The 27,607-nt window shown below is 38.8% G+C and overlaps 1 protein-coding gene across 2 annotated transcripts in view; it reads right to left on the bottom strand.

The window, feature by feature from the left end:
• gmds (GDP-mannose 4,6-dehydratase) overlaps positions 1 to 27,607 on the bottom strand; it is a 303,343-nt gene that overhangs the window by 239,735 nt on the left and 36,001 nt on the right. For both annotated transcript variants that reach the window (XM_088919281.1, XM_088919282.1), the window contains exons 2-4: positions 24,214 to 24,258; positions 18,146 to 18,233; positions 15,868 to 15,977 (exon numbers count right to left, since the gene is read on the bottom strand). In XM_088919281.1, the coding sequence (XP_088775407.1) occupies positions 15,868 to 15,977; positions 18,146 to 18,233; positions 24,214 to 24,258 (243 nt within the window). The remainder of the gene's footprint in view (positions 1 to 15,867; positions 15,978 to 18,145; positions 18,234 to 24,213; positions 24,259 to 27,607) is intronic.

The following is a 27,607-nucleotide window of genomic DNA, read 5'->3' as shown; positions in this document are numbered from 1 at the left end:
TTCAGTGCAGACAGATTATCAGCCTAGCCAAAATCCTGCACACAAACAACCTCTACTGGAAAATCTGCACTAAAATGAAAAGTATTCATTGCGCTTCAAAACAACAGGTACAGCACAGTACTAGAGTGTATGATAAACACTGAGCATTTGTCTTAGAAGAAACAGGCGTCCTCTGAAATAAAACAGACAGGATAGACAGGTGGTGTTGGACTGCTGGAAATTGAAATTTGTCGTTCCTGCTCAGTGCAAACAACAAGGAATACATATCAACAGAGCTGTCAACTTTACTGGTTCTTGCACAGTACTTGAATTGTACAGTTATGCTTCTTCCTACTCAATTTGGTTGTTTATTACAAGCTGGATAAACTGGGCAGAAAGTACAAAAAAATTAAACAATTAAAAGTACATTTTAAGAAACTTTAAACTTTAAACTCAGTCATTTTCGTACTTTATTATCATTTATATTATCACCCTTAATAACAGATAAGAAGTAACCCATTTTTAAAAGATGTTTAATCTGTTTTTAATCACTTTTTTCTTCTGTAGCCTATTAAAACTAGGAATATACATTTAGATAATTAATTTTTTTACCTTCATGTAGTTAATACACATTCTTTTTTTCTCCATTTTGTTAAAGTAAAATAATTTACTTCTTTAATTATTTGTACCTTGCTATTTCTGCAACATTACCTATCATTATAGGCTTGATTGGTTTAAATGAAAACTATAAAAATAACATTCATGTTTTTCTTTTGTATTCTCAATATTCTCAGTTACACCAGCTCATTATTATAATCCAGACTGCTCATAATTTAAGACAATAATGCATAACTGTCAGCATGAACAGAGAACTTTGAGCTGAAAAACAGTCCCTCCATTTGCAGCTACTCTTCAAAAAGAAAGGTTTTCATTAGATTTGAATGTTTCATTAAAGAAAACGCAGAGACAGAGAGACATACTGTAGATAACTTTTGAAAGAGAAAAATTAACAGAACGTGCAAAACAATTTAAGAGATTGCTTTATTGTTTAGCTTTTAGTACTGCAATTTTCTCTTTTTATCTTAAGAACTCTGCCTCCTAAAAGTTTAAGCATTTCATTTTTTTAACTTTGATGCTATGTAACTGATAGTGTTGTTTTAAACCACAAACAATTGCTGAGGAGTAGTTTTTCACGTAAACCACTAGGATTATTATAATCAAAAAAGCAAACAATTAGCCTGTTTTTACATTAGGCATCTACATTTTACAGAGATTAAAGATCTAAATGTGGTTTTAGTTTAATTATTTGTTTTGGATAGAGATTCTAACAATGTTTAGTCCTAGCAGTATGGTCGTCACTGCCAGGGGAACAAAACAACAAATGGAATAAGGATTAATTAAAAAATAAATGACTACCACGTAAAATGATCGAAAAAAGTCACGTTTCTATATTTGTCTCTTGCCAGGACTAAAAATATGCGTCTGCTGTCTCCACTGTCTGTTTGTCATGGATTTTTGTACAGGAGTACATTTACTAGAAGACATTCTAATGGAAGAGGTTTTTATCATAAAAGAAAAACACAAGTACTGTACTGGCAACAAGGTTAAAGGGTGAGACATTTTTCTCCCGCTTTCCTGGTGGCGAAGCCACGTACGAGAACTGTAGCGACAGTTAAAGAAATCGTTTCACAGAGTGTTACAGGAACAGAGCTCTACCCAAGCCTCGAACCACATACGGCTTGTGAAAAAATACGGCACTCAGCCAAAGAGGACGTCTCTAGGCACTGATCCGAGACACGGTTGTAAGAAGGTGTTGTCTGTCAAACTTCAAAAAAAAAATGGACAGGCAGGTGACCAGTGTAGTATCTGAAATTCAAGTCAAGAGCAAAAACGAAAAAAATGGACTCGAATCAGGACAAACATTTTCAGAAATAGGAAGAGTCTCGTTAGAAAAACTGTAATGTAAGTCACTTGTTGAACTTACTCACTGTAAGCATCAATTCACTGTGTACATGGTTTCGTTTTGTCAACACGATTACTAGGTGCTTGCTATTGCTTTAGTAGTAGTGCAGTTTTTGTGCAACGTTACACTTTCTTCTCAACATTATTGTGCTTGTCTTAATCAAATTTTTATCTGATTTGGTTTGTTTTTATTTTTTTTATCATTATTTATTGTTTATTCTTTTATTCTGCATGTTATTACATACACTGGATAAGGGTTTCTCCTAAGCAAATAAATAATAACAATGTAATAATAATAATAATAATAATAATAATAATAATAATAATAATAACAAAAATAGATATGAAATAATTGTACCCTTATATACAACAAATCTTTCATTTTATGTTTATCATCGTGGATTTGATTTGATCATTGATTAAGTCATTTGTGTACCTTAAACATTGCATGAGTTATTTGTTGTAATAGAATTAGGGAAAAAGGTCATAACATGGGACAATACACTACTCAGTACTCCAAAATCGATATATTATTATTGTTGTTGTTATTAATCATCATCACCAGCAACAGGGGCAATTTAAAAAATCCTGCTAAGTCTCAGATCACTAAATTAAAAGGGGAAATTACAGACACATAATATATAAATGGTGAGGCCACACAATCTATGTGCAGTGCAGGATGTTTAAAAAAATATATGAATATTCAGAACACCCATGGTTTTAGTTGCAGGCTGATCATTTCACTCCATACCCCTTTCACACTGGATCTCCGCAGTTGTTGTAAAAAAAGGTGGTCGCATATTAACCAGTTGTTAGCCGACCGGTGAAACACCACCTAACGCCGTGCTCTTTTTAAGAAAGTAAAGTGCTTCCACAGGGAAGGGGTCGTTCACCTCATTAGTTCCATTTTAACACTCAGGCTGAGCGAACGCTGGCCGTAATGGTGCAATGCTATTTTTTTATTTTATAGATTTTATTAGTCATAACATTTGTATTATTTTATTCTTTATCAGGGATCAACAGGAGAAAGGCTGTTCTATGCAAACCCAGTCAAGGATGGAGAGGTTTCAGTGTTTTACAGCCAAATGCCCCCTAGGAATCCATAGTTACAACCTCAGCTATGCAGCACGCAAAATATTTAGTATAATAGCTGGTTACTGTGCTATCTCCTCAGCCTGCTCTGTCAATCTCCCAGAAAGCTAATTAAAAACAATGGCGCTCTATTTGTTTACGCGTTAGAAAGGGCTCTGCAGACGGCTTTCCGCTCAGCACGCCATGCTACCTTAAATCACTCGGCAGTGCCATAACCCGATGTGGGGCGCAGCGCTGCTCTGCCTCAGAAAATGCTGACATTTGAGCAAAACGCCTGACAAACATTCCCAGGGCATGCTCGCCTCATTCACAGACTGACATTTCCTCCCTGAAACTTGCTTGACTGAAAATCAGACATGCAGGCCAAGTCCTTTGCTGGCCTGAGGCACCACTGGAGTATTTTCTGTAACAACTGGCATCCTGCGAGTTGCTCTCAACCTGCAATTTTTCAGCAGGTACTGCTCTGCTGTTGCTGCCTTGTTTGTTATTTTTCCACTTTTCCCCTAGATGTGATGCAACCAGAGTCTCTGTCACACCCCGTCTCTTGTTAACTCCCCTTACCTGGGGCTCTGGCGTCGCGCGCTGCAGGCTCTCGACAGCTCCTCGGTGTCTCTTAACCCTGTTTCCCTTCTCATTCTCATTACTTTTCATTCGGGTTCATGTTTAAAAGACTCTGCACGGGATACACCGGGTACGGCTAAAAAGCGAGAAGGTTTGACTTTAAAAAACTCATTGGCCTTTTATTGCCATCATAGGAGTACTGGTACAGTGCTGTTCTGCAAAATAAGCTCTGTGGCACACTGCTGCCACCTGTCTGCAATTGTTCCTCAGAAACGAGTTCTACAAGCATGCCGACAAACACATACAAGGCCATCCTGTCTCCGAGGACATCCATAGTTAGTCCTTTAGTTGTCCAATCCAATTTCAGACTCCAAGTTCAGGTTTACAGGTTACTTTGTAATTAGGACTGCTTCGAGCGAGCATACTTCTAATTGTCTGTAACAGAAGGGCTCCCCACGTGATTATTTTCTGAATCATTTGTTTTGTTTTCACTTTACATAAAAATAAACTTTCACATTTATTCTAGTGCTAATAAAAATGGGACTGTAACTGTTTCTTTTTTTTTAAATTCACATTAAGAATCACATCTGTCACACTCTAAATAGGCTACATTGGACTGTATAGTGAACTTCCTTAAACACAAGACAGCGTGGTAATGACATTTGTGAGGGGCCGACAGATCTTTTGGATGAAAAAAAGAAAGAGGTACAGTCACAGAAAATTATATTGTGGGAGACCACAAAATGCACAGTGCAACTGAGCTGCTGTGAAAAGATGGAAGATCTGGAGCAACATTTCATGTTTCACTTTATCCAAGATCTAGGCTTACATGAACACTGTCCTGCTGTAATGACAACAAGAAAAATAAAGTAATTAAAAAAGTAGTGTTTTGCCTTTGAAAAAAATCTTAAAGCTCTCCTGAAATCTTATCTTACTTCAGAGTCACAATATGTACTAATTTCATTCCACTGCATTGTACTTGAAACAAATGTTTACAATATAATCCCACTATACAGTAAATAGCAACAGGAAGTTTTGTGTGTTAAACCGTTTTTATAAATTGTTTTTAAAAAAGCTGTTAAAAAGAATTGTATAAAATATTACTGATATTACCAATTATACAGAGCTAAATTGAATATGTTTGGATGAAAATAAGTCTGCACACTGATTATGTTCAATAACATACAGTAAGACTGACTCACTGAAAGGGAAAAAACGACATCAAGCTACAAACTTGAGTCCCTTTGTGGTTTTGAAGCTTAATCCCGCAAGGACCTTATGAACATGGGTATAAAAAGAGTGATAAAGCTCTACGGTAAAAGATTCATAACAGGAAAAAATAAATCAATCCGGAATAAAGAGCAGAACTGCACTACGTACGCTTCAAGATCTGGGGGGACCTACTTGGACTTACTCTTATTCTCTGAAGTAACCTGACACTCCACTGTTGCTAAACACAACATTCCCCTCTCTCGGCTTGCGAGCGAAAGAGCTGGTCCAAACAACTGCGATAGAAAGAGAGGGGTTTAACCAAAAGAAACGGACACTGCGAGCTCCTGTCTCTGAGGAACGGCTGCATTTGCGTTTATACATCCAATAAGAAGATCTTTACAGCAGGTGGGAACCATCTGAGAGGCAGGCCGCCGAACCTCACTTGGCTTTGCGTTCTGCGAAAACGGAGCAAGGCAACATTTTTCACAGGTGTCAGGCAAGGACTTCATTTCATGGGGACGGCCTGTTAATAAAACATGAACTTGCGTGTACTGTTATTAGTGGCAGAAGCAGCAGTTGAAGTGGAGGTATATTATTCCAGTTAGGATTCTACAAATAGAAATAAATAACAGGGGCAGACCTATCAGGAGAAAAAAAAAAACTCCATGCACTTAAATGACTTGCACTTATGTAAAAAGATGACTTAAAAAAAAACAAACCCAAGACTATTTTTTTTGCTTATACTGAAAGGGTTGTACGTAGGGCAAATAATACATGTACAAACAAGGAGCTTTCACAAAAAAGCAGAACACCTGAAGCTGGTACACACTTAAATTTCCTTTCAGAAAGACAGCAGTCAAAATTAACAAGCAGGCTGTTTGTGCAGAACCTGGCAACTGCGCCTTTGTCTGGCCTGCTAATTAATGCCAATTCCACTTGTTTTTCGTTAGAATCAAAAACAAAATTCCACCTACACCTAGATCAAGCGGTATCGGTTGAAATGTGTTCAAACAAGAACTGCATAGTCACACAGAATTCATTTGTGGACTGGGATGGGAAAAAAAAAGCATTAATAAAAAAACATAATTCGTCTCTGTGACAGGATCGACCGCGATACATTAAGTAAAGATTTACAGTAAACAATAAAGCACAGTTTCACACTGGGAAGAAACAATGTTCAGCAGCAAATGTCTATTTCTGAAACTATGTGGTAAAACAAAAAAACAACACTGAAATGATCACACTGGTCTACTTACTAAATTACATAATCTCCCAATATTTTCAGCAGAGTAATATTTTCCTTTGTCTTCCACTTGATTAGTTTTCTTGAAACCTGCCATCAAGGAGATCCTGCATACCTACTGTACATGAATGTATATGAAGAAAAAAAAAGCACATCATGATATTTCACGTTTCTGGAGGTTACGGTGATGAATTTCAGTCTGTACAATCTAACCAGTAAATATATGTGACCAGTGATTAAGAACTGAATGTTAAGGGATCCTCTCGGCCTGGGGCTTTGAAAAGCCTCATACAGGAGGAAGCAGGATAGCCAGTGCTGTGGAATCTGTTTATAATCAATTCTGAATGCACTCAAACAGCCAAGTCACTGCATCCCAGACCGTTTTGCTCCTTATTTACTGTATGTCTATCTTACACACATATTTATCCATTTATACATAATTACTTGTGGTGTTTAACTAAAATTAAGGTTGGTTTTAACAATTTAAAATGGCCATCCAACATACCATTTACATTTTATTTATTAATTTATTACTTTTACCTGCCAGTATATGCTTACGGTCTAAAGACAGCCCACTTCCTCTCACACAGATTCAAAGAAAATATATATTTTTCCATTTAGCATTGAAATTACTTCTGCTATTGTATGATTGTTTTGTATTCACTGAATGCTAATTCATAGTAATAAGACTAAATTTTATATTAAATTAAAAAAGCAATAATTTAATTGTTAATTGCAATAGCATGTCAACTGTAATACTGTTTTATTAATTGGCTCCTGAAGTCGCAAAATAAGGTGCTGCAAAATAATCACTTCATAACAAGCCTGGATGAATGACCTTTTCAAAAAGATGTGTTTGTTATTGTCATTTCTGCTTTCCTTTCTTTGCTTTTTAATTCAATTCAATTCAACTTTATTGTCATAAAACTTACACAGGTGCATAGTATAATGAAAAGTGTTTCTCATTAGTCACTCAGGTGCAGTATATATTTATATATAGTTCTTTATTTAGCTGTGCAATGGGCGTGTTGTGCACTGTTACTCATGGATAAGCACTGTGAAGTACTTTGAGGTTATAGCTTTTAAAAACAATGTTTAAATAATTGCATTTATCAATTCTTATTACTACTGCATTCATATCAGAACACAAAAGCAAAGATAAACTAAGATTGCGAGATTGGGAGGGAGTTGAGGTAAAAAAAAAAGAAAAAAAAAGAACTATTATCAAAAGCAGTGTGTGTTGCAGGTAATGGCTTAAACAGTACTGGCCACCAGTACCGACCTAAAAGAGCACAGTACCACACACTTACAGTACTCTTTTACTCAACAGCCAAACGAAACAGTTCAAAACCCTCCCCTCAGCAAAACAGCCTCTCAACTGCTTTTCTCATCTGTTCACAAGCGATTAACTTATATTGTTCTTAAAACATGACTATATGTTATTTTACCCCTCATTGAGTTTTAATCAGCTTGACACAAAATGACCACTGTTTGCTCAGTGAGCTGTTAAATCACACAAGATTAGGTCAAGATGCAGAAATCCCAGAGACCGATGAACTAGAAAGCCCCCTTATACAGTTACCTTCCAATCAGTTTTTAATTTAAAACTAAAACAATTCCAAATTCCAATCCTTTCCTGACAAATAAATGTTACCAACATAAATATTCTAAGTTTTTTGTTCAATAAACAGAAATTGGAACATAGCAGCCATGAAATCCACTTAAGTGTGTTTTAATTAGTCCAGTTCACACTTGATATAGTTTCAACCGTGTTCCACCAAACTGCAATAAAAACCTAAATAAACGTCTGAATCCATCTTACTGTACCTGCTTCCCAGGCCAAATGCCGGCTAATGACAAGAAATTTAAAAGACTATTGTGAATGATGTACTGTAAATGGCCACCACTACATATATTAAGTTCTACATTAATGCTGATAAGTTTGTACTGGTAAATGAAGTAAAACAAGCTCCTTGAAAAGAAATTCATAATGAAATGTTTTGAATGTTAATATACTGTATGCAGTATAAACTAAGATGTTTTTCATGACAAATTAATAGTTGTGAAGCAGAAAATAGCAGTTATAAAAACACAAAGCATTCTCTGGAATAGATACGATTCAAATATACCTGTTGATCAAACATTATGCAGATCAGCTTTCAAATTAGGCAAGTGAAACTAAACCCCTCTGATTTCTAACGAATGTCATAGGCAGGAATGAATATATACAGGTGTGTTTGTCTTACGAGGACACACATGGGTTGTGTTGTGTCTGAACTGTAATCAGGCACAGAGAGTGACGGGAGTGAAATATGAATTAGCTCTCACTGGTTTACAATACAGAACCATCTAACAGATGTTAATTCTAGTACTCCGTTGTGACTTTATGTTGTGTGATGTGGAATTAGAACTCCATTTAGGCAATTCCACTCTCAGTGCTGTGAAACAACGAGAGCCAATTAATATCCATATACGTAATACATCCAGATCTCATTCCATGAGACTATTCTGACTGGAGTCACTACAATTCTATATTCATCTTCCTAGAGTCACTGCAGGTTGCTTTTAGAACGCATGAGACAGTAAAAAAGACAGGCTGGTGGAAAGTGAGAGAGGGGAAAGGTGATTTCAGCAAAGGCAATAACTTTTTCCCAGCACGTTTTCATGTCTTGTCACCCTGCTGTGCTTGAAACCAACTTCACAGCTGCTTTTCAAACAGCTTTTCCATCACTCAAAGCTTCAGCAAATCGAGAACAGGCACTAGAAAGCACTTTCCTTCCCATGACTGCCAAGTTTAGTCAAAAGGAGATAACTGAAGGAAGACAGGCAGAATGAAGCTGAGCCCTTTGTGTCTCTATCGCTTAAAATGTCAGCCTTGCAAAAAGCCTGACATTTTAGTTTGCATAGTTTCCAGATTAAAGTATCCTTCAGGTCATTAAACAAGATAAAAAAACACTTTAAAAAGTTCCCAAAAAACAGACAACTGTTACATGAAAAAAAAAGTAAAAATGACTTGATTCCAATGAAAGACGACAGGTACAGTGATAAATATACAATGTAAGATAATATATTACAGCAAAATAGAGTAAAGCATTGAAAAAACTAATAATACTTCATATTTAGCACACAGTAGCACATTTTGTATACACCATATCATACATGGAAAAACAATATTCACCCAGTTACAGGATCACCTCTACAAACAATAGCTACATCAAGCGTACATAACTATTGACCTAAAACAAGACTTTTCCGACCAATTGTCACATAATTAGTGACTAAAATATCACAGCTTTAATCCAAGCCAAGAACATTCTGTAAACCGCAATATGATTACATTCACAATGGGTAACACTAAAGATCATGCAATAAAGCTGCGCTACTAAATTACACTCGTGAAAATGTTGCACAGTTTTTGTCATATTCTGAGAAATTAAGCAAAATCTAAAGGTTAATAGGTACAGTACAAGTGAACAACAAGGACCATTTGGAATGTAAAAGATCGAACAACCTCTCTAAGAGAAATTTGTTATGAGGTACAGTATATATGGATCAAAGTGCAAAGGCCTACTGTAGGAACCACAGAGACATTTGGAAGAATCTGGAAGAAACTGCAACAGATCAGAGATCAGATCTGCTTAAGTGTAACTTAGCAAATTTTTTCAACAATTCAGGACAAAAATGCACCAGACAGTGGTATGCTGACAAAGCAAACCAAGATTGATAATGAAATATCCTGTTCACACTGTTATGCATATCAAAGGGTTAGGGATCTAGCTGTTAGGACCTGGAACTCTTGCTAATGTTATGGTCTAAGAGCAGCAAAGTAACTAGACATTTGTCTGGGGCTCTCTGGAGTTCCAGTAGTTTCACTCTTCAGCACAACAGCAATCTGAAGCATACAAAAAGGTCAACCAACAGAGTGAAATGGAGCAAAGTGCTCAGCTCTCCACTGCCATCTGATCTGAATCGGCCCAGGCGGTGATGGGTGAGTCTGAATAACTTCGAAGACAACCATCTACAGTACGAGAGCTCACAAAGCCACAAGTGGTAAATGGAGTGAAGTTTCATGGGGCACATACTGGCAGCTCCAATGCCCAAAACTGTGCAAGAGAAACCCAAGAAGGCCACAATGATTCTTGGTTTATGCATGATGTCAGGTTTTCCAAAAAAGTAATTGTTTTGTGCTGTTTTGCTGGTACACTAAAGTCTTATTTGATAATTATGGAATTACTCTATGTACTGATTCACTACATATTTCTTTTACATTCTTTAAACTCTGCAAGTTGTATAGGGTACATCTATGATCACTATAAAGATATTCAGGTGGCTCTAAATGATGGAAAAAAATCAATCCATGTTAAAATTACAACAGACGGCTACCATAGTAAAAAGCTGAAAAGGTTCTAGATGGATAATTAATCTATCACAGGTATTGAGGAAGATGACATCACTCTGGGTTTTACTTAAAAGGACTCTAACCTAAAGTTAAGGGCAGCAATGTGGAAGAGAGTAGCCAGGGATCTGGAGGGTCATGGGTTCAAATCCCAGGTGCCACAGATTGTCCCTTGAATGGCATGCTGTATAAATGGGTGTGCCCTATATAATCTTTCGCAAACGAGAAATTCTCAATTGACGTATCTAGTTAAATAAAGGACTCGTTAAAAAAATGAGGAACAACAAATCTTTAAAAGTGGATGGTATTCATCTGGCAGTCCTCAGGAAATCAAAGGAAATTGGGCAGAAATTGCAAACTAATACCATGAACAAATCCCTAGATATTAGCCTGGGAACATCTCAATATTCTGGAAACAGACACAGAGGCTGCTTTCAAACGCCCAAAATTTGGAGAAAGAAGGGCAAGATACTGTATAGGAAGGCAGGACTCTCACAAACAAAAAGAATCCTGTAAAAATAACTCTGCACTAAGTGACACATTAATGCATTTCTCTGCTGTAATCAGTTGTACGGGTATCCTTAAAATGTTCTGGAAAGCATAAAATAAACATGTGAGCTAAATGCAGCGGCATTTAATAATTAACAGGATCCCATACTGATTTAGATAAAATGCCAGCTAGTTTATTTTGGCCTAAACAGAAGATACTGAGATAGAACCACTTGCCTCGAGATTCCATGATGATATTTCATCTAAATTTATGGTAACACGAAGATCCAAAGTACAGTGTATCTCAAAATGCAATGCACAGTCAGTTCAACGCTTTCCAGACAGAATCCAAAAGTACAATCTGGTACATCATTTTAAAATAAAGTGTTGGGTGGTCATATGTAATTCGAAGCCTTTCCTTCCTAATTAACATGGCAACGTCCAGTGAACTCAAATAAACAATAAATCTTTACTGCTTAAGGTGGTATAAAGACTTTAGCATTGTATTCTGGGCTATACAGTGAACACATTTTCGTAATACACTGAAGTAAACTGTGTCCACTAGCAAGCCTTCTGTAAGACGTCCTTTTAAATAACTTAATCGCTAATAAAAATGAAGTCAATACAGTAATCCCTCACTCTACGCAAACTTCTGTTATACCACAGAAATTATACCACAATATACCACAATATGGTTATGTGGTTTTGAGTACCTGCTCGAATATTTTCGAATATCTTGCTCGAACCCCAGTTTGGAGCACCCGTGAGGTGGAGGAGCACTCGTGAGCTGCAGTGCACACTGGCTCGGGAGTTCCTTTCACGAGAGGAGGAGAGAGAGCAGCCGCGCGGCCTGATCTCGCTCTTTTTCCATCACATCTTTGCAAGTAGACGTGTCCGCAATGTCTCTAACGTGCTTAAAGTGTTAAATATTGTACCGGGCTTTGATGGTTATTCATATTGGATTGTGCAAAAAAAAAAAGTGTTAGTGATTTTGATTTCCTAAATAAAACTGATATCCATTAGCTAAAGCATAATAATAAAAAAGATATTAAAAATGGCTCCTAACCACCTGAGAAAGGAAGGAGTCCAGTGTTGCTAACCGATCTAGATCCGCAATGAACTTACAAGAAATAATTCAAGTGTTTGATGAGTTGCGCAAAGGACTAAGGGACAGTGCTGTTGGTTGGTTTGTGTAGATGAATCTACAATTTGTACAACAAAGGAAAGCAAGGAAGCTGCCACAGATGGGGTAAGAAGTGAAGATGTGCCGATGTGACCAGATCTACATGGGCCTCATCGCAGCAATAGAAGGAAGAATCGTGTCAGAAACTCATTTCAAAACTACCTAAACAATACTATTTCCAAAATATACTGCGTTTTTCTTTACTCTGATGTTATTGTTCTGTTTCATTATAGGTAAAAAAAAAACATTTGAGGCATTTTAATCGGTTGAATTGCGACAGTTGCCCTGATCCAATATTTCCCCCATAATGTCTAAAGTAACCATCCTCAAATTCACCAACCATGAGGGTGTTTGAAGAATGTAACCGCCGTAGTTGACAAGGGATTACTCTATTACGTTTAGTCAATGTAAAGGTCATATTCTGAGCATCTGTCTGATTGCCTAAAGCCCTGAAGCAATTAAGAATATTCTAACTTACCAATACCAATAGGGATTTCCCTTTTTTATTGAAATCTACATTTCACACCTGTCGCTGCAGCAGGCGATAATGTGTAAATTATTAATCGCATTGCCATCATTTTATTTGCGTCCGTCTGGGACATCTTGCTTATTGTTTACAAAGCAACTGTAGCTCTCGCTTCTTGTTCAGTCAATACCCTCTCTTAAAAATAGCATGCCTGACTTCTAGCGCACAATGTCAGGCACACATGTTATTCTGGAAATGTTTCCATACGGAGCTGTTACTGAAAAACATCTTTCATCTTTCACCCAATGGCTTTGTTGATTCTTTCATTTTGTTTCTATTTATGTAAGTATCAACACCAATTAGAGAAAGAGTGCCAAACAGCAGGTATGTTACGTGTTTTTAATGAGAACACAAATGTCTATTTGTAAGAATTTAAGTTTATAAACAAGAGGGTGATTTGATAGCCTACTGGTCCACTATCCATCCTGTTGTTCCCTGAAAGAAGCCAAGCTATCAGCTTTCAACAGCATCCCACAAGCGCCTCCTGTTCTCAGTTTTAAAGGTGCAACCCTGCAGGTTCAATTTGCTACCACTGGTTCAAATTACTGTGTTCAATTTGAAGAATCAAGACTTACAGTGAGTCTAAAAAGACTAAAAAGACGATCACTGAACAGAATCCAGATCAGCAATATGGTTTTCGTATTGAGGTGATATCAGGACATTCTTCTCTTTCATGTCCCCAGCGTCATGTTCTTCTGTTTTGAAGTCAAGGAGAATTACCACTGGACAGAAGTGCCACAATGACCCTTATCCAGTAAATCGTTACACAAGTTCTGGTTCCTGATTGTAACAGTCTGTAAACTGTTACATGTTAAATGAGGAATATCTTTCTGAAGATTCATGTTAACCTTTTCAGCACACTCATCAGAATTCCTACTACGCTTCAAACTGTTGCCCACGTAGATCTTATCTAGACATATATTCTATTTGCATTAGCAACAGTGATATTGTTAAAAACAAATCCTTTACTAAGGCTTAAAATCCATGGAAAAACCACGTCCAGCGAGCCTGATTACAAGCAATACCTTTGAGAAACAAAGAGGCACCCCGCCCTCGAAAATTGATTGCACAGCCCCGCTCCCCAAAATGTCCACCTACTTTTCATTTCACATGGGAAGAATCAGAATTATGTCACCTGGTTTTCCTCCGAAGGAGCATGTTAACACTAAACAATGGCTCTTTGTGAGATACGATCCAACAAACAACAAGCATTGACTCTCTAATTGCTGTGGGATGATAAAAACGACTGTTTAGAATTTGGTTCCTTTTTTTTTTCTACAGACATCAGTCCAAACTACCCGGGAACGTGCCCAGAGAATTTCAAGAAATATCACCATGCTCGTGGGTTTCCTGTAGGAAAACAAACATCACTTCATTTTCTTACTTTCAGCGCAGCCTACATATAATTAGATGGAAGGCTGATAGGAAGCTTTTTTTCATGAAGTGTACCGGGCTAAACAAACACCCACACGGAGAACTGGAGATAAACTAGCCTTTCTCTTTGCTGGCTCCAAGTCAAAATGTCATTTCTAGTTATGTGGGTCATCTCTTTAGTGAAAACACACCTATGACAATTCCAAAGCTTCATTAAACCTAATTATTCAATGATTACCCCTAAATGGCATTGGTAACATATTGTAATGACTTTAAAATACCTCTGGCAACTGGCAAAACTGGATCTAGCTTTTCCCTTTCTTCAAAATCCAACCTTTTCTCATTAATTTGTGTGTTACAATAGTTAAATGTCCTGAGGGGATTTTCAGTTCCTTCTGTTCCCAACACATGACAGCCAGCACTGCGTGTAAAGACTGCAATGGAAGAACACACCCACACAGTCTTCCAAGGCTAAGCCAGAATGTTTGACTCAAACTTCAGCCACTTCTCCGTCTTTCATGACTAAAAGGGGAATCAGAGCAGATTACCAAATATCTCCCGTTAAAGCCAATTCATTCAATGAACAAACTTTTCCTTCAATCCTATGACCACAACTAGCATTAATGTTCTTCTCTAGTAGTCCAGGAAACATCCCTGGGTTCAGCTGCATCCCAGACACATGCGTTCCTGATGAGAATCAGGAGGAAAGCAAACACCTTTGTTGTGCCAAAAAACTTTGTAATATGACATATTTGTACCACATTTCTTCTTCAATAATGTTATTAAGTATCCATATAAGATCTTAAGTACAGCAGTGTCACGGTTTTTGCAACAACAGCTGTGTGCAACAGCAGTATCTAGCATCACCCCTTTTTTGTTCTCGTGTCCATCATCATCGCAAGAATGCACAACAAAAACGACATTGTTCTTTTTATTTTTAATTTTAACAGCTGTCTGTTGTTGCTTACTATGACAAACAGAGGTGAAGAGGAATTAGAAGACTCATAGAACAAAACACAAAGAGCTAATTAATATTATTATATCCCATAAATTACTAAGATGCCTGCTCTTTAAAAAAGTGCCAAAAACCTTGAACAGTATTTTTTACCAGATAAATATTAAGCGCATTTGATGGTCAACGTAGTTATACAAACCTAATTACCCCTATTACGGCACTGCTTAAATATATGTTAATGACAAATACGTATCTCTTTATATGTTTCTGCCTTCTAACACTATGGAATGACAAGTGATAATTAATAATTCTACTGTATATTCCACAACCTCCTGCTCAGAAGTGCTGTACCTAAAAATTCAAATCAATCAAAATCAAATCAAAAATTGATTTTGATTGATTTGAACAAAAATTCAAGTCCTGGATTACTCAATTTGTTTGCTTTCCTTGATATTTAGTATGCTGGGAACATTCTTTAAAGAACATAATAGCCTTCTTCACAAACAAGAGTTCAGGAGAAACAAAAATTGACTGTGTGTGGCTCGGAATCATTTCAAGGAGGAAGTGGAAGAGCAAGGCTTATCCCAAAGAAGCTGCAGACTCATCTATTGAGGCCTCAGAGGATGCGTAATATGTAGGAGTTGGAAGAAATATTCAATTTCTTCCCATCTTTCATTCATTGCTAAAGGCAGACAAGAGAGCACTGTTGACAGAAAACTGGCAGTATGATGAAAGGGGCCATTCTGGATAAAATCACGTTGCTTTGCCTGTGCGATTCAGAAAACAATGCATTATGTTTTTTTCTGATTATAAAGAAAAAAATGTCCTGTGTACGTAATAGTGCGCTGCCATCAAACCTATTAAAGTATTGTAACAGATAAAATTGTATCCTTACCTTGACGTGACTCTGTGCTCCCAGATTATACACCTCTGTAGGTTTCACTTCATTGATAATCTTCACCAGGCATGTACTGTCAGTGAGATCCCCATAGTGTAACTTCATATCTGATTAAAAAAAGACCATTTTTATTATGTCATTGGTGGACAGTGGTGAATTTGCTGTGCAAAATATTGCATTTGGTGGGACAGTTATGACTGAATTATAATTGGTCTCAAGAACCCATACTATCAAAAACACTGCTGTGAGGTAGCTTCCTTTCTGGCCTGCGCTGATTGAATGAATAAATAAATTCCACTCTAGCACACATTTAGGCAATGGAAACCAGCAAAGAACACACTGCTCTGAGCATTACATTGACATCTCTCAAGAGCACACTGGTAATTACAGCGAATAATATTTCGTATAAACAACACAGGATACAAAATTATGCATGGTAACTAACAGGGTATAGTAATGCTTTTTACACCTTTCTTGGTATATCCGTTGGGTTTGTAATGTGAGATGTGGCATACTTACTGTATGGTAGATAACAAAAGTGTCGGATATATTTCCCATCACAAAAGAAATTTTGCATTAATAAACAACTGAAATCTACGCAAATGTGGAAAACCAAGAGCTAAGGTTTACTTCTTGCTCACAGCCTTTTCTTCATCCATAAAAAGACTTCCATTACAGAAAAGCTGTTCTGAACTTTAAGACACATAATTTCAGTTTGTGACATTAATACACTCTTGATTCTTTTAAAAGGGTACCGTCATAATACACCACAGTAAATGTCTGAATAATGGTACGTTTTTTATTATGGCAAGCCCACAAGAGAAGCCTTTATATTTTCATTTACTGTATATACTGGTACAGGCCAACAATTTCATAGAAAACTGAGCCTGTATTTTTCATTTCTGGCAAGGTAGTGTGTGAATTCCAAAACCAATGGGTGGCATTACAGAGTATCCCATGCTGAAAAGAGAAGAAAAGAAACACAACATTTCACCACTGGAGTCTTCTTCAGTTGACCCGAAGAAGGATCCACAGCTGAAACGTTGTGTTTATTTTCTTCTCTTTTCAGCATGGAATAAACCTTCCCTTGTTCCTTTGCAGCCTACGCATGCTTACGCAGCTATACTACCTACTTGAATTATTACAGAATATCTTCATATTAACATCAGGTGAATTCAGATCATTCTTGGAGGATTCCTTTCACTTTTCACGATTATCAAACATGGGCCACTGGTAAAAATGTATCGGAGACTGCAAAGTGTTCAGTACAAGCAAAATGATATTTGCTAATGCTAAAACTAGTATGTTTTACTTTGCCCGTCCTTTTCTGCTTCAGAAATAGCCCTTCAAGCTGCTTGTTTACTCTGTTTGGCCTTTAATAGTATTAGTATTTCTCTTTCCATAACGTATGTTCTCAAGCAGCAAAGTAAACTTTAGCGTCTGTGACACTCGCAGAACACTGCCTCGCCAAGTGGAAAATGAAACAAAGAGTTTGCTGTTACACAGCTCAAGGCCCCAAAATTTCCCGAAAACTTGCATCATACCTGTGGTCAGAAATCTGTGTGCGTTAGAGCTACTTTCCCCAGTCCTGTTTTAAGGCAGCTTCTTGTTTGCTAAAGGAAAGAAGCTACCGAGACAGTGCAATCATCAAGTCAAATATAATTCAGCTTGTCAAAATAGCTTGATTGTAATGCATTTGAATTTGTCTCTTTTGTCAGCGAAATACCACAGCAAAAAATAAGATTACTTGCCATGGTAACACCTATTGCATATAAAGTACAACAAAAAAAAATCCTAAATTTAGCTTGCTTAAGATCTGTGGTCTATACTGAGACTGAAGAATTCTTCACCATCAAACGTATCAAATAACACTACTTAAATGGAATTGTGAAAGTATCCTATGTTTTTTGTTGGGTATTCTGTATGTAAGAGAATTTTGCAGAACAACAGATTCATACACAAGATTTTCATTTTTAAACACCCGTCCCACATGTAACTGAAGATTAGTTATTAAAAACAAAATCTAAAGGGGGAACAACTGGAAAAAGCATCCATAGTTGTTTTAATTTGTACTAGTGTCTCTGATCACTTCTGGATCATCAACCACATGGCTTTATAAAACCATATCCTACAAAAAAAGGAGATGCTGTGTTTTAATTTAAAGCTTTTGGGGGGGAAGAAAGAGAAGGAAAAACATAGATGAGCAGCAAACCCTAAGATCTGAAGGCTTAGACTCTTTGAAGGTGTCAACACTGAAACTGCAGCACTGACTTACTTCCTTCTGTGTGGGTTTGAGGATTATTGTAGAGGTGTTCAATCCTGCCTGTGTTGAAAGAGCTGGATCTTCTGACAATGCCGTGCACCTGCGATAAGGAAAACACAAGGAACTGAGCACATGTGAAAATACTCCTTCACTTCCATCCAATCTGGGGCTCGTCAGGACTTCAAATGGATTATGAAAACTTCCACTGCCGGCACCACCTCAAATAACAAGGGGACCAATAATGGGCCCACCTAAGCAACTTGCCTAATAAACATCTATTCAACCCATTTTCTAGGTTTTCACTTTTTATGAAATGTAATTTTTAATTGCCTTTCAGAATGCTTGAGCATTTGTTTTTCACTTGGAGGTTGTGTGTTACAATGCATACTAAAAGTAAAATACATTCTGATTTAATGCGTCTTGATTTCAGGCTGTAAGGCCACACAATGTGTTACTTTAGAAAGGGCATATAGGCTCTAACTTTACAATCTGTACTAAATTCAGGCACAGATAGGGCACAATTTTCCTTTGACCAAAGAGTAATACATTTTTTAAACTGGTTTTTGCCCTTTGCACAGCTTCATATACAAACCAGAATTAAACTGAAAGACAAAATAAGAAGATCTAAAACGATTCCCTTGTCTTATTGTCTATTGGATTAAACACTACACTCTGGAATACTTAGGTGACAAACCTAAGCGTTATGGAATCCAATCTGGCACATGGATTACTGCAACAGCTTCTAACTCTCTGTTATTTTTTCATTTCAAATAGGAAAACGTACAGTTGTATTCCGATATGTACTCTACAGTACAGTAAATTACATCTTCAAACTTATAGCCCCAGTGAGAAATACCAGCTAATGCTGAGTCATGTATAGTAAGTCTGAAACAAAAGGACAAACACATTTGGTTGTGTTTGCTGTAACTTACCACTGGGTTAACTACAGAAGGCAATGGCCAATTTAGCAATAAGGTGTTGGATTTCAATAAACTTGCTGGGATGTTCAAAGTCATTTAGTGACTGTGACCTTTTGGTACTTGTGGAAGAACAGCTGACAGGCCAGAGTGAAGCTTGATGCTCGGTCTCCACTCCCTACCCTAAATGGGTTACACAGCTCCTCTCCTTGTTCATTGTCGGACCCCGTGTAGCTTTCCTCTTAGAGGGAACCAGGATTACAGGAGCAGCCCAAGGTTCTCCTTACTCTTGAAGAGGTGCCACCCCTCCAGATGCCTAAGTTTGCCGCAGTACACATATGAGACTGAGAGGCACCGGGAAATACGGCCCCATGATCTGGCTGTTCCTCTACTGGACGGCGTTACCACCCCAGTGGCCTGTACTCTCATGCTCTGAGTAAACCACATCCACAATGCAGTGGGAGAGACAACATTCTGATGAATCCTGAGCCAGCCTCCTCAAACTGCAACAGACGAACAGTTAGTGCACAGTCCAGTCCACGATTCGTCCCAAAATTAATGCAAGGCCAACACAGGGCACAGTGTGCTCAGAAACCAGTCCCCATCCGAGGCGAAGTGAGCAGAATGAGCGCTGTCAGCTCCACAAGGTGGTTCTGATGGGAAGACGGAGATGACCATCAGCAGGGAGGCCACTCTATATCCCTCTTGAGAAACTCTTGAGCAAAGAACTCGACACCAAAAAGTTAGGGAGTTCATTACAGCAGCAAAATCACAATCACAGTCGTACTAGAACATGAAGTTCCTGAGGCTCAAATGGAGCTTATATGAGAAAATGGGAGACTTGCCAGGAGGACAGGTGCCCACAGAGGGCAGCAGTGCCTTGTGTCCTAAAGCAACATGTTGGCTGTGACATAGGCTGCAGGGGAAGTTCTTTCAGTACACAGAAAATGTACCCCTTTGTGGACAGGTGCCCAGAAGAGATTGCAAAAAGTCCTACATCCCCGCAGGGGGACAGTGGATCAGATCCTGTCATCACTGCTGTCCATTTACAAGAACAGAGCTGTAACACAGAAAGTGCTCTAGCAGTCTGAATGGCAGCAACAAAAGATAAAGACAAGCCTCAAACATTCTCATCTGTGAGCTAAAAACAACACTGCTTCCACACTGGGATTCAGGAACCAATCTGAACCCTGAATCTGCAGTAACAGATCCATTCAAAGCACAAACTGCCCAAGCAACCACAGTCCTGTGTACTGAATCCATTAAGCAGTACTGAGGCAATAAGCAGGACTCACAGGATTCTCATCACTCCCATCGGACCTTTTCCAGAAAGCCTGGAAAGCAGGTCACTGCAGGGAAGGTGTATAGCTGAATGTGTGGACAAGGTAAAATGATTTATTAAAGATAATTCTACTGTATGTGTCTCGCAACTGAATGGGAAACTCCCTTTGCTGCGGTGGCAACTGACCTTGTTAGAAAACTATTAAATTTCATGCTTAGATATCGTACCACATTTCTTACAGTTAGTCCAGGCAGAATCATTACTGTAATAGTAATCAGAGCAGGAATTTACTAGCTTTGAGGAAGGGCCTGCCATTAGATCAGTGCAGCGGGTACTGATGTCAGATCCTGGGAGAATTAAAAGTGTTACAGCAAATGTGGACAAGTTCTTCTTGCACAGTCCTGTCACAGCTGTCTGACTCTTGCTTAATAGGCCCACTGGACTGAAACTTGAAGGGGTTACCACCAGAGACGGGTGGATAGGGGCTGAGACTGGGGTGCCGTTGTGTTGTGCTGTTTTCTTCTAATTTTGTTCCATTTCAGAAAATTTAAAGCCGGTAAAAATTAGTTCATGACGAATAAAAAAAAAAGGCTTACCCAACCTACAGTACATTTGGCATGCAAAACGTTTTTTTTTTTTGATAAGGCGACACTTAAAGAGTTTTCTACTCCTAAGTCTGTCAGGGAAAACTGAGAGGATGATTATCCCCAAAGACCAGAAAATAAAGCATTATTAGGACGGGGGTGGGGGGGTGGGGAACCCCAAACACACACACTCGCAGAACCTTCCGGAGTGCTCATCATCGAGCAGTAGGCACAGTGTCAAGGATCAAATCTTTGACGAGACAGATCTGTAGAGCGGAGCGAAGGCCTGTGGGATGTGAGGCCATAGGAAGTCCTGCAGAGAGGAGATAATTGCAGGGGTCTGTTCAGGAGTGTGTAATATGGCATTGTGCTCTGCCCTTCTTTCCTCTATTCACTACAGTATCCTGCCCCTTGATTCGCTTTTAATGACCGTTAATGTGCTGCAAGTGGAATACCGCCTTCCTGTCTACAGTGGAGTTAAAAAATAAAACACCATTCTGAATTTAAGGGGACAGGTTATTTCTCCTCTTGCTCCTGAAATCACACCTCCCGACCAGGGAAAAGGAGCATTAGAGAGCCTACGTGGCTGACCACAGTGGGGTTTAAAAGAAAAACAAAAAAAAACAACTGGGGGGAAAAAAAAGCATAGGCTCAAATTAAGAATTGTGAAAATAGCAACTGATTCAGCAGACTGTTTCAAAGTTTGATGACAGGTGCTGTCAGTTCGCAATTATTTGATCTTTTATTTTCTGCGGTGTAGTTTAGACATGTGAAAAACCACAAAGCTCTGGTCAAAGAACTCAACGTTAAGCTCTGCTGAAAGACTGTGTGTGGAAGAGTTTTGGGTGTAAGCTTACCGTACGAAGAAGGGCTAATCTGTGCTCACTGAGGCCTGTGTTTGTATTTCAGCGAAGACAGGAACAGTGCAGGGGTTTTTCTACAGAAACCATCTTAAACGGGTTGGCCAGGTGAGAAAAGAAAACAGCACATGGTCTTGCTTTTTTTTAGCTGAGAAATACCTGCCAGATAAAAATCCATGCCAGAATGTAACACTGTAATCAGTGATGAAAGTTTTGTCTGTCTGCTCCAAGACACAGGTGAAATACCTTCTTTGACATGCCAAAATGTGTGAAAACTCGATAATCTAGTTAAGAATGTGGGATTAGCGGATTCGTTTCCAAAGAGCTGACGTTCTTTCTGTCTGTTTCTTGATCCCGGCTCAAAGGAAAGTGACAACAACAGGACTACCTAAAGGCTGTCAGCTGGCTTTGAGGAATAAAAAAAACTTTCAGAAACAGCTGGGAAAAACTAGAAACAAAACTGAATAGGTAAGATTTCAAGGAATTTTGCTTGGACTTTGGCGAATTTTTACCTGTGACATGTTTTGAGATTATATTCTTCCTAGTTTGAAATAATATCCTGATTTTAGGTCAACTTTCAGTGTTCTGTTCAGCAATGTAGAGGATTCAACTGATTTTTTTATTTAAATGAACATGACTTGATCAAAATGCAGCTCACTTTACATTTTGCCACCATAATAAAAAAAAAAGTTGACATAAAAAAGTTATCTTTTAAAGATGACTAAATGTGTCAGAAGAATGCTTCTGAACTATTAAAGATTTTTACTAGCTGTCCACCACATAAATCTAATGGCACAAAAATTACCTGTTTATCACCAATGAATAAATAAAATATTCTTCTGTTGCCATTATCAGTATTTCTGTACCACACATGACTGGCATGAGCGCTGTAACAGTGGGGCTAGTCTGAGTTCAACAAACAAATTATCTGGGAGAAGACGGAAAAACGGACGCCAAAAAAGATCCAAACGAAAGATCCGTTCAAAGACAAAGTCATTTGAATCAGACAGATCCTCTGCTGTGTTACACATACTTGTTATTGCCTGTCCATTCCCATTTGTGAGACTGTTTCCCAACAGCGGCACAGAGCACAATCTGAAAAATCTCTTGGAAACGTTTCAGCATCCCAAGACATTCAAGCCCCTTGAGTCTTACAGGAAAACCTTAGCCATACCCACCCCCAGTCCTTCGGCACATCGCCTGTTGTCGGAGCAGCAAGACAGTATAATCAAGGAAACAAAAGGTAAGATGTAGCCTGGCTCTAAAATAGAAAACTGGTTGGCTTTGCGGCAGGATATAGGAAACCTTCTGTATAAAGGCCCCCAGAAAAAGGATGTGAAAGGCCGCAATCATAAAGGGAAGGGGAGGATTTTGCACAAACCAGTGTGTCCTGGTGGGCGGCTAGGAGAGAGTTTAGTTCAGCCTGAGCACTTTCACAGGCTGTTTTCCTTAACTGCAGCCCTCACGTGATTGTGTTAAGCACCAACTCAAGCCCTATAACGTAACTGCTGCACTGCATGCGAAGAAGTGATGAGCAGGGGCAAATACTCTGAAAGTTTGAAAAATTTTTACGCTAAGTTTGCTTGCTTGCAGAAATCCCGACATACCATACAATAGGTTTGATGTAGTGATGACACTGACACATAACGTGTTCAACAGTTTGTTTGCCTTCGTATTAAGCTTAATACTCAAAAGTACATTTATCGTGGAGTACAATGGATTAGACAGAAGAGGTTCTGCTTTCTATTTCAGTGGCCAAGAATGACTAGTGTTTCTGTAAAGATTAATTAGTCTGTGGTTTGTCATTCAATGAATTAAAAAATGTTAAAACTCTTCATCATGATGCAATATTGTACCGCAACACAATATTCTGTTAAAAAAAGATGGCACTATGTCTCATAAGGCTACTGCCTAATATTTGCTGTTGATTGACTAACACTGACAAATGTGTCCCATCATAAAAAAAAAAAATCCCTGACCTTATGGTGAGGTGTCGTGGGTTAACAACTTCATTGCTCACTGCAATTTCCGAATCTGACATGACCTCATTGTGGTTTCTGTGGTGCATTACATCATAAATTATCCCCTTAATTCCTTGCAGCTTTCGCTTTGTTAAGGATGGGCTTATCTAGCAACCGGGATGTGGGAACTTTGGATAATATACTGTATGTGTGTGTGTGTGGTGAGACAGTGTGGAGTAAGCACCCAACTCAGAATAAATAAATACAAAAAAACAACTCCCATTCTCAAGAAGCGCTAAGTGATAACCAGGACAATCAGCTGGCTCCCGCGCTGCCTGAGCTGTGCGCTCCCCCCTCCAGGGAGGAGATTATGTATCCGAGTTTCCCTGGAAAAACACACAGAGGCGCAGGGGAGAGCCAGAGAGGAAGGCAGGGCAGCCTCGCGCTGATGATTCCATCAGTCTGCACTCACTCACCTCGTAGCCCTTCTCCAGCAGGAACTCGGCCAAGTACGAGCCATCCTGCAAAGACAAAACAGAGTGGGGTGTAACAGTGCTGCCACCGGGCGAGACTGAGCACAGCAGCGCTCTCAACGTCTCCTAAAGTTATCAGTCTATAATCAGAAAGGCCCTGTGGAGCTAAACACTGCTATACAAACATACAGGTCTATGGATATTGAGAACGGATTGGCCTTGCCCAATCGAAGGGGGAAATTTTTTTTTTGTTTCGTGTGAAATAATCATGAAAAATCAACGCCGACGAGCCTCCGGACAACCCCAAGCAATAACGTGCAGCTTTCGAATGAAAACAGTCTCGTGTGAAGTGGGAAGACGGCTTTGTTCCGAGACCGAGGACTAATTCGACCGCGTGAGTGTAGAGTTCGAAAAGATGAGAGAAGCTCAGGCAAGAGACGTCCGCTCTGAAAGCCGCTGTGATGAAAAGTTATCGTGAAAGATAAACATCCAGTTTATTTTATCATCAGCCGCCAACTTCCATCTCAGTGTATCTAAAAAGTAGGAATCATTCCAACACTGACTTTTATTCCATCAGCCACCTCTGGTTTTGGAGGCACAGCACTTTTGAGCTGCTCCTTGTTCTTTCCCACTGTATTTGGTCTTACTGTGCTTCCATTGACATGTGACACAATATACAAAAGGGGTCATTGTCCACAAGCCCTGAGGGCTGTACTTTCTGTGTCTGTGAGGCGTTTGCTATGTGGAACACTGAACAACCAGCACTTACTCATGGCAATCATGGGCAACGCTTCATTACAAGCCAATTCAGAACATGGACATCTGAGACACAGAAGCCAAATGTCTCCAGCTCGACAACCCAGCTGCTCATACTTAAGCGGTGGAACTCAGCCTTGAACATAGACCAACAAACTGGGTCATAGTATCCATGTGGCCCTCTGATTTACTTAATACAGTCATTTCAAGAAAATCTGGTCTTTGCCATTGCGATCGCCAATTTACAACAGGCTTGGAGAAGCCTTTAACAAAACTACTGTTAAAGCATTTTTGGATTCAGTAACGGCGAAGGAGCTAACACCCCAATCCACTATGTACAAGACCTTAATTTAATCCAAGCATCCATTTTCCAACCGCTTCTTCCAATTTAGGGTCACAGGGGAACCGGGGTCTGTCCTGGCAAGCAATGGGCACAAGGCAGGACACATCCTGGATGGGACAGCAGCACATCACAGGGCAGACCTTAGTTTAATGTCTTATCAACAAGACAGTATGTGTAGCATCTTATTATAAGCAAAACTACAAGCAGAAGTATGAGTGAATTACTTTTAATTCATATTGACTGTCTTTGTGGAAATAGACACATTCAGTACAAAGTGTTTACTTCCACAAAGACGGTCAATATGAATAAGTGATAAGCACTTGTAGTTTTGCTTATGATAAGTCGTGTAGACAAAGAAAGCATGACAAGTCACTTCAACGTGGAAATATTAAAATAACCCATGCATCAGCAGTCCTTAAAGAGCCTTTCTAGTGCATAATGAAAGTGATTAAAATAGAAAGCAGACAGTGAAGTACCACAAACCTACAGTAGGGTTTTTAAATAAATTGGACAGCATTAATTTCCACTTTATTTTTTACAGCTGATACTAGGTTGAATATAAAAAAAGGCCTGTGTTCTTCTGGAATTACATAACCCATTTCTGTTAAAGGTCCGTAAGGGGCAAAGCAGTGGGTACTGTAAGAGCAGCAGGGGGACTGAAAAATAATAACAGTGTGCTTGCCGTACAGAAAGCTGATGCGAAACAGACCAGACCAGGATTGAACCCTGTCAATAAGGTCTTGTTCTTCTCACCCGGGCTGTTTCTCAGAGTTTCCAACCACACTGGAACATTCTGAACCAGCAGTGGCACTCACTTCCTCTCCATTTCCTTTCCAAGTCTATCAAGTGATAGGGCACTGCTTTTCCAAGCCAGTGGGAATGTGCGCAAGCTTACAAGTTCCTGGCAACATCTGAACTACGCTGATTCCCCTTTCAGACTCCTCACACAATCCATGCTGACCGGCAGCTGTAGTAACAACCCCCCCCACCCCCACATTCTCCATGTCCTCGCTTTTCTCTTAAAAACCCGCTCTTATGAAATGTGATGGAGAATTCACTGCGGTGTAAAAAAAAACAGACGACCGGTGACTAAAACAGGAACGAAAGCCAGAGAGAACATGTACAGTAGAAGCAGCTAAGGATATTCAGAGGGAGTGCATTTCTGCATTTTTGCTCCGTATCCTGCAACAGCCCTTGGTCAGAGTAAGGGTAGCCTGACAAAAGCTCGCAGGCTCCCCGGTCATTTCTTGATAACGGTGCCAAACCTGCTAAAAGCATTAAAAACTCCCCACCCTCGCTGCATCCGGAATCAAAGACCTCTGCAGTATTGTTAATGAGGCAAAGGCTGCACAGGGACTAGGTGGTGCAGTGACCTCTGGCCTCTACAGGCACACGTCTGAACCAGGTCACTGTCTCTGGTCAAATAAATTCAGGCTTCCAGCTTAGTCACAAGGGCCTCACAGAAGTAAAACATGCTTTCCGTAATTGTTGGTTGTATACAGACGAAGAATGAACAATGGCCCACGTACTTACTGGATAGGAGGCACTTTATTAGTGTTTTTTTACTTACTGAACTTTAACTAAATTTCATTTGAGTGGACCCTTCAGTAAAAGCCTGATAAATCTGTGAACTGCAAGAAAAGATTGTTCATTATCATTCATCATTTTTCAGCTTGTTTCCTGATGATAAAAAAGTTAGCCACCTTCTTTACACTCAAAAACAATTTAAATTTAATTAAATGGCCTCGTTTTCCCTTCTAAATTGCATTTCACTTTTCTTGTTTAAGCAAAATGACATATGAAATGAAAAGCTATTATTAAAGACCGGGAAAAGGTGTAGCATATTCTGAAAAACTAAAAGGAAAACGATAATTTAGTAAAGATTAAGTTAGGAAGCAAAATATTTCAAATTGCTTTATAGTTAAGAGCCTCTCATGAATACATTACAAACCGGAGACAGTTTAACAACTAACTGCCAGATCTTTAAAGGCAAGTCGATCATTTAAAACTGAAAAACTGAAAATGAACTACTATTTCCAGAATAAAATTGGCATGAATAAATTTTAAAATGTCTACGACATGAAAGGTTGCCATTATAATGAGATTTAAGCCTGATCCTCTTTCAGAATGATAATGTTAAAGGGTTTCCCTACAGAGCACTGCACAGTACAGACTGCTGGACACTGGCATTTGCTCCTTAAAAGCAATAAAATGTAAAGTTTTCCTGAAATTGTGCCAGTATAATAAATTTCCCCAAAAAACACCAGGCTACCTTTTAAAAACAACAGTTCCTTTCAG

Source organism: Atractosteus spatula, chromosome 6, assembly GCF_055471065.1.
Source record: "Atractosteus spatula isolate fAtrSpa1 chromosome 6, fAtrSpa1.hap1, whole genome shotgun sequence".
Lineage (NCBI taxonomy): Eukaryota > Metazoa > Chordata > Actinopteri > Semionotiformes > Lepisosteidae > Atractosteus > Atractosteus spatula.
Note: the sequence above shows the minus strand (reverse complement) of the source record. Positions and strands in the feature narration are given on the sequence as shown.